At 43.2% G+C, this 8,296-nt stretch overlaps 1 protein-coding gene across 1 annotated transcript in view; it reads left to right on the top strand.

The window, feature by feature from the left end:
• The first annotated feature begins 287 nt into the window (after nt 1–287).
• LOC103740274 (mucosal pentraxin-like) overlaps nt 288–8,296 on the top strand; it is a 16,640-nt gene continuing 8,631 nt past the window's right edge. The window contains exon 1 of the mRNA XM_008840862.2: nt 288–382. Coding sequence (XP_008839084.2) covers nt 319–382 — 64 coding nt within the window. The 5' untranslated portion in view covers nt 288–318. The remainder of the gene's footprint in view (nt 383–8,296) is intronic.

Genomic DNA, 8,296 nt, shown 5'->3' with positions numbered 1-8,296 from the left:
GTGTCCCTGCTGGAGGACACAGAGCCTCTTTCCTGGGCCTAAGGGAGAAGGGTGTGGACAGGACATCTCAGAAGGAAACAGAATAATGAAAACAATGGAGAGATTCAGAATAGGAAGCATAGATCTGAAAAGGAAACACATTCATTTCAGAATCATATCATGGTTCAATTAATATTTGCCATTTAGAACATTGTCTTCTGCTGTGCAAACAAGGTATTTCCCCATCGGTACAATATAAAGGTTAAACACGAGTGTCTCTCTGCAGAGACGTTTGCTGCTCTCCCTCCTACCAGCTGAAGTCCCGGACAGGACAGCACAATGCAGAAGCTTGTGGTGGGAGCTCTGCTCCTCTCTGTTCTTTCAGGATGTATATCAGAATCAGGTAGGTACAGAACCCTGCTGGGAAGTTCTCTAAGTCTAGGTCATTTGGGTTTTTGTTTGTTTTGTTTTGTTTTGTTGTGGTTGTCTTTATCTTTGATATGTTTTGATGTACTTGGCCTTTGTCTCCAGGTGTTCCTCCAATACCTAAATCTGCATTTTCTTTCTGTAACTTCTCCTGTTTACTGCAATCTTGCTGTCTTTAGTTTAGGAATATTATGAGTGCCTGATCATAAAGACTCGGAAGATAAGAGGCACTTCTTCCTTCCAGCCTTACAGGATGGAGGTGTCAGGGGGTAATGATATGTAATGGCTCACCCTGGAACTCACACATAGGGCTTGATCCCCCAGTGTCTTGAGCCCACTTACATTTCCTTAAACATGACAGGATAACCCAGACCCAGTGGAAGAAGAGAGTCTCAGGGTGAAAGCTGAGAAACACCATCCCAAAAGCAACACGGAAACCAAATCCAAAACACAGATTCCCTAGTCAGCATAGAAAGGCATGCAATTTTTCAGGAAAACAGCAACAACTACCACAACAACAACAAAAAGTTTTCAAAATAGAAGGAAGTGTTTGAAGATAAACTACCATCTGGTACTCTAGTTGGTTTTATATATGATAATTATGGACTTTCAACTTGCAAGTATTTGGAAAAATTGGAAGATCTAACCAAAGGTAACTTGGTCCCTCAGTGGAGGATATTTGATGTTCCAAAATTTTTATTTTTTGCACACTTAACTAGAAGTTCTATTATTGTGGAGGTGGAAGGCTTCTGCAATGTAATGGTAATTAAGAACTTTGGAGCAGGGAGAGCTCCTAGACAAGAGATAAGACTGGGGAGATAAGCTGGAGTCTTCCTCCATCCTGCCCCCTATGGTCAACCTGAAAGGAAGTCTTTGTAATCCCTACAGCCATATATTACCTTGCTTAATTGTCACGTGTACCTTTTACTTAATTGCCACCTATGTGCTGCTTTGTCTTTTACTTGTCTTCCTTACATGAATATAAAAACCCCTAAAACTGGAGGGGGCACTGGCTCCTTTATGGAAGGATCCCTTGGTCAGTCCACTAGCATAAAATTAAATCACTCTCCTCACCTGACTTTGGCTGCTGGTCTCTAATTTTCCTGTAACATTTCTGGAGGTCCCCAGTGAGAACAAGTCACAGTACCCTTGTTGGTAATAGAGGCTGCTGCTCCTGGACCCTGCAGCCCCCTCGGTCCCCAGAACAGAGATGTGTGCACCCCAGAAGAATTTCCTCTGGGGGTCTCCTTCCAGGAGGCCAGAAAGAGCTGCATAGCCCCGGACCAAAGCCTCTCATCAGGTGAAGTGAGATGGAGACCTAGAATGGACATCTAGACCAGGTAATGGGCCCCAGGTTAGACAGGTGGAAGCCAGTGCAGGCTGATCCCCCACAGGAGGCTGCATACGATGTCTTGATGTGATTTCAAGATGGCACTGGCCTCCAGTCAGGAATGAAGGGGACCACAACTAAACCTTGATGTGATTCTGAGGTGCTGGCCCCATTTAAGGTAAAAGAAGAATCAGGTAGCAAACCAGGCCATTTTAGGCAGAACAGGGATTTAGTGGGAATAACTAGGGAACAACTGTCTTAAACTGCAAATGATTGTGTGTGAATGTGAGAGTAAAAGTAATGGTTCCACAGCTCTGTGAGGCTACGGAATCTGAATGGGCCTCACCCTACGGTTCCACTGAGGTGGTGTCACCTAAACGGGCACTCACCTTCAGGTGACCGAGCATGGGGATTATAAGTGTGGCCCTAAGGTAAGACCTCTTAAATCACCAAGAGGTGGCCGGCCACGAAGGCATCTGAATGAGGGAGACTAATACTCTCCACCCCCTCCTACGCACACATTACCCCCCAGTCACATATAAAATTTCAGGTGGGTTCCTCCCAGTCCAAGTATCAGACCCAGACTGTCCTCCAGGTGATGCCAGACAACTTTAAACTAGGCTATGTAGGAGATTATACATTTGTTGTACCCCAACCACTGGACCCCCAAAAGACCACCGAGGACCCAACACTCCAAAATGCAAAAGCAAAAGTTTATGGTTTATTCGGGCTTAAGCTCAGGATCTCAGACATCACCAACTCAACGAATCCGTGCTGAGAGCCCAGAGTAAGGGAGAGTGGAGCCTTTTATAGGTTTTAGACAAAAGGTGGGGGGAGATACCAAAGATACATTTTGGTTGGTTCAAGGAGCCCACGTGTGCCAACATAATTTTAAACTGATTGGATGTATAAGATGCAGCCCTGGAAGTTTCTTATTGGTAGGTGCTATTCTCAGGGCTGTGGAATGTGCTGACTGTTACCTGTGGGGCCAGGAGTCTCCATTTTTACCTTAAAGGGCAGTTTAAGGGGGTGGGGAATAGCAGGTGGGGGTCAGGGCTGCCAGGGTATGTCTAGGCATGTCTAAAGCAGCAGCCAAGCATTTTACAGAAGCTAAAAGAGCAATTAGTGGGGGTCTGGAGGGATTGGGGGTTAGCGGGTGAATGAAGAGGGTCTCAGGGTTCTACACATTGAGATAAAACCCTCCAAGTTAAAACTTAATATGAAGTTGAGTGACTTAGTTATCAGGTCATGCTGGTAGGAATCCCTGAGTCCAGATGGAGGCTACCTGAACCCTGAAACCCAGCCTCATACTTACCAGAAGAGGAGGGAGAACTTCCCCACAGCTATGAGGAGGTTATGGAGGAAGCATTCTCCTCCAATCCAGATCTTAAAAGACAAGTGCCTACATGCAAAGGACCATATTAATCAAACTGCTTGATTTTTTATGTTTTGGGTACACCTAGTTTTAGTGGAATTATGTCATTTGTGTCTATGATAATCATTTTCCATGTGTTGTTTGGGATTTCATGTAATTATGTCATGTTATGTCTCCTGTGCTGAGATCTCAAGTAATTCTGTCATGTGTGTCTGTGATTATTGTCTTCATATGTTTCCATCAAAACAAACTGGCCCTTCAGTTATTATGTTCATTCATTTATTGGGCACGAAATTATTGGTTTTATTTTGGCATGCCTAATTAAATACACGTGCAGATTTATAAATACGGATATTTCGATAGTACATTCAAAGGCCTTATAAATTTGGGTACCTAAATATCTTTAAATTTATTGGACAATGTCTCTATGTTTATTAAGTGTTTCACAAAACGTTTAAGTGCTAGTTGTTTATACAAAACAACTTTAACCCCAGGACTTGCAAGGCAAAGGCAGGCAGACCTCTGTGAGTTCAAGGCCAGACTGGTCTGCATAGTGAGTTCCAGGCCAGCTGGGGCTAGAGGGAGACCCTGTCTCAAAGGAAAAAAATATATATATATATCTGAACCGGTTGTTTAAGGACGTTATTTGTTACATACCTTTTGATTTGGGTTTGCTTTCATAGTGTTTGTTTTAAAGTATCTTTGGTTTGCTGGCTTTTGGAAGTATTTTGGTTTTGACATTTTTGGTCTGGTTTGTGTTGCTTTCAGACCTCTAAAGGCCTGAAAATGATTTGAAAAAAATTTAAACTCCAGTTAGCTATAGGTTTGTTTGAATATGTTAACTCATCTTCAGAGCTGGAGATGAATTATGGGACTGGTCTTCCTGTCTCATCCTTTTGGCCTTGTCCTTTGCTCCCTGTTTCCTGCAGCATGGCTCTGTATGCAGGCAGATGTGGCCTGTTTGGGGGAGGGGCACATTTCGTCCCTGGAAACTCTGCTGGCTCAGATATGGCTCCATGTTTTTCTCTCTTGGAGCAACTCTTGCCTTTAACTCTCAGTTTAAGTCTGTATTGAACTACCTTTATACTAGCTATTGATAAAACTCCCATCAGCAATTGAAACCAGGAATCTCAGTTTGGCTTGAATGGAGGTCTGGAAGAGCTGCCCCAGGCTCCTGGAGATGGCCACATGGCATCAGTGCTTTTATTTCTCTGGCTAGAGAACACCTGAGTTAGACATAGTAGCACATGGCTTCTTCTGGGGCACCTTATAAGAACTGATCCCAAAGATGGCCTGAGCCAGTTTCTTGCCTCCAGAACAGCCTGAGACAAAATGGGACAAGTACAATGTGTTCAGAATAACTACTTAATAGACATTATTATGTTTATCTTGTAACTTTTATTCATACACTCTACGACCTCTAGACATCTCTGAGAATTAGCTCATAACTGTTTGCTACAGTGTGTCTTCTTAGACACTGGGCAGTGAGATGATTATGGGTTTGTTGCCTTCGCAGTCTTTCTCCCTTCTTTCTCATAGGAAGTAAAGGACCTCCTTGAGCCTGAGCTGGGCTGTCACAGACCACCAGCCCTGCAGACTTGGCATGCTGGCTCCTCTGACCCTGTGTGCTGTGCTCCTGTGTTTTTACCTCTCATTCTTTCTAAGTTCCTGCATGCTACTATGGGAAAGGGTTGACTGTAGACAGCTATAATTGAATCATACTCATAAACTATTTTCTTATACTCTATGCTTTTGGTATTGTCAATCTTAACTAGTCTTTAATAATAAATTGATTCTGTATTGCCATATTAAGACTAAATACTTCTCACCATCCCATTCTTTATTCTCTCATTTCATGGAATTGTTTTTAATTAAAACTTTTAAGCATTAGCTTGTTTTAATCATACTGTAACTTCTGGCTATGGTTAGCTTTGAGTGCAAATGAAATATATAATTCTGTTTTCCATCATTTGTTCATACATGAAATAACTACCATCATCACAACTTCGGCTGAGCCTGATCGCTAAACATAGTCACAATTGGGCTTGCTGACAGTTGTGCTCATTCATTAAAGGAGTGCCAAGCAGGGTCACTGGACCCTTACCTGAGTATCTAACCACTCTTCCCAGCCAACTAGTTCAGCCTTGGAAGACAAAAGAAAAATGAGGAAGAACCCAATAGAGGGATGCTTTTGGAAGCCCTTGTCAAGAAACTCCAATGGACTTTGACATGAACATTTGAAAATTTCCCTGTTGTGACTTTTTTCTAGTTCCCTGTCTAGAACTTGTAATGCTAATTACTCTTGCCTTTACTTCTCCTTCACATCTCCTATTCACGATTCAAGGACTTACTTCTTCTGTTAGAGACAAGAGCTATGCAATTAGGGAGTCTTTTAGATAGACTCACTGAAGGGGTACTCCGATTGCCTCACCCTGCATCCCTGTTAAGCATGGAAGAAGTCAGGGTGGTCGGCGTCCCTATTCCCTATTGGCAATTTGGGTAACCCTTACAGAGGACAATGTGATAAGAATAGGATGTAGGAATTAGCTAGGCCTTTAGGGTAAAAAGACCCCAAAGAAATGTCGCCAGTTTCTTGGCTAAAAGTCAAATTGTCCTTGGGCCTGTTAGCAACATACTCTGTTCCAAAGACCAAAAAATGTCAGAAGTATTTGGGATCTTGTATCTAATCCTTGAAAGGTTTTAGTGTTACCTCTTCAGAGGGGGTAATGTTGGAGGGGAGGGAGTGGGCATGGATTTGATCAAAACACCTTATATACATGTATGAAATTCTCAATAAAGTTTTTGTAAAAATTTTTAAAAAGATTTGTATATAAAAAGTAAAATAACAGGATATTTCCAGATTAGAAAGAATAATGAAATTCATTTAAAACAAACTTATTAAAGGTCTGAACAGGTTTATGGAGATACAGAGTTGTTGATTTTTCAGTCCATTCCTGATTTGTACTGCACACCAGGTTATAGATTTGGATTAAATGGGTGAAGACAAGAGTTGAGTTACCTATGGCTACTGAAAGATGTCTTTTTTGTTTCTCTGAATTATGCAAATGTTAGGTTTGGCACTTTCTTTTGTCCATAACAAGAATGATTTGGCTCAAGGAAAACTAGGTCTATCTCCTTGAATGGTGAAGCTTGGTGTGAATTCTGATTAGTTTACTTTCTGTCTGTAGGTATGTGATATGATGCCTCCCTTCTTTTTGAAAACTGTAAATCAGGGTATGGGAAACTGGAAAGGAAAGGAGACTGCTTCTGTTTGTAATAGAACAACCTTCATTTGAGACAGACTTAAGAAATTCTTCTTTTAAGGTCTCTTTCCTGGACTGTGCCTAGTTAACCTGTGATGGTAAATCTCTTCCAGTCAATATTTATTGAAAACGTTTGGGTTTTGTTAAAGCTTTATCTATATATTACACAGTAATTAAAGGCACCAGATTGGTGCAACTGACCTTCTTGGGTGGTTAATAACCATATTTAGAGGCCCATACTAATTCGGACAAAGGGGTTTAAGGGACAGTTTTGTGATAGGTAAAGAATGGGCGGGAGCGAGCGGCGCGGATGGAGTGGAGGCTCAGATGGAATTCTCAGTGGACACAGATCTATTTCGCATGGGGCACCTTTCCCTCAAGAAGGGAAATATGTCCATGAAGGGAAAGATGGAAGGGAAGGGAAGGGAAGGGAGAAGGGAAGGGAGAAGGGGGAAGGGGGAAGGGGGAAGGGAAGGAAGTCAGGGAAAGATGTCCAGGAAAGATGTCCGCCCACGTGTTGTGAGCTGGGACTTTACATATGGGGGCTTTAGGGTGTGGAATCAGGGAGGGGTAAGCAGGTAGGATTAGGGTGTGGAAGTGTTTAAATCAGGGAGGAGGAAGCAGGAAAAGCAGGTAGGATTAGGGTCTGGAAGTGTTTACTTTTTCCCTCTTAAGATAAGAGGAAATCTGCTTATCTTATCTTTGGAGGTCAGAGGAAAGGCAGGCTGCTTCTCAGCAGAGTTTGTAGGTCCCTGTTGGGGAGGGGGTGGAGCTGCTATTTGGAACCCTCACATGCCAGCCTTTTGTGTTATAGGATAGGGGGCGCCGTTGTCATCTGGCTACTTCCTGCTGGACAGAGTCAACGTAGGGGGTGGGGGTAGGCTGGTTTAGGGGTCCACTAGGAAGCAGAGGTTGTCTCTCCATGCATCTGAACAGGGTCCTAGATGGTTGACAGGCGTTCGTATACATGTGAAGGGAAGGAAAGTAACAACTGATTAAAATTAGTATGTGTTAGTTTTCGGATCTGGTTTTGAAAATATCTGACAAGGCAAGGAGCAATGGTTAACACCAAAGTGATAGAAAGCAGAGGGCCCAATAAGGGCAGAAGCCAAGGAGTTAGTCCTGTAAAAATGTCCCATTGAGATGACTGTTGGTACTGGGAATTTTTAAGTGAAAGATTTTTTGCTACCTGTTTGAGTCGTTCTATATCATGTTCAACCTTACCGGATTGGTTGATAAAATAACAGCATTCGTCACCCAGAAAAATACAGGTTCCCCCTTTTTTGCTGTTAATAGATCCAGGGCTCGCCTGTTCTGGAGTGCAACTTCAGCTAGGGAGGATAACTGTTGTTGTAGGAACTGGATTGACTGAGCTGTAGTTTCCACTGTTGAAGTGAGCTCCCATCTGAGGTCCTCCATTTCTTGAGAAAGATGCTGGGTTGAGATCAGCGTGTGTCCCAAGCCTCCGGCCGCAAGTCCTATGGCTGCCACTGATGCCACCAGGCTAACTCCTACCAGGACTGCCAAGGTGGCTGACCTCTTTGTTCTGGTTCCTTCTGTCCCTGTGGATAAGACATCATACACCTCTCCTGGTGTGTATAGGGTTAGTTTGGGGATGAGAATGACTGGAGCACAGGTGTCCTCAATCTGTGGAGAGATGCAGGAGTATATTTTGGAAGAACAGAGAAAGAGCAGTCCTGAGGTTAGAGCAGTATTTTCCTTAATTGTGACATTTTGGCTTGATGAGTGTGGGCATTTAGAGGTTCGTGGAGTCCAACACTCTGTTTTGTTAAGAAAAAGGGGAGGGGCAGGCATGGGCCCCTGTACTAGAAGTTCCAGGGAACACTGAGTAGTGGCCTGTGGAGTAACATTGTAAACTGAGAGAGGGAGGAGAAGTGAGCCCTGCAGGGGGGCACAGAGAAA

Source organism: Nannospalax galili, unplaced genomic scaffold (assembly GCF_000622305.1).
Source record: "Nannospalax galili isolate Female #2095 unplaced genomic scaffold, S.galili_v1.0 scaffold579, whole genome shotgun sequence".
Lineage (NCBI taxonomy): Eukaryota > Metazoa > Chordata > Mammalia > Rodentia > Spalacidae > Nannospalax > Nannospalax galili.
The sequence above is the reverse complement of the archived record's forward strand: the minus strand, read 5'-3'. Positions and strand labels throughout refer to the sequence as shown.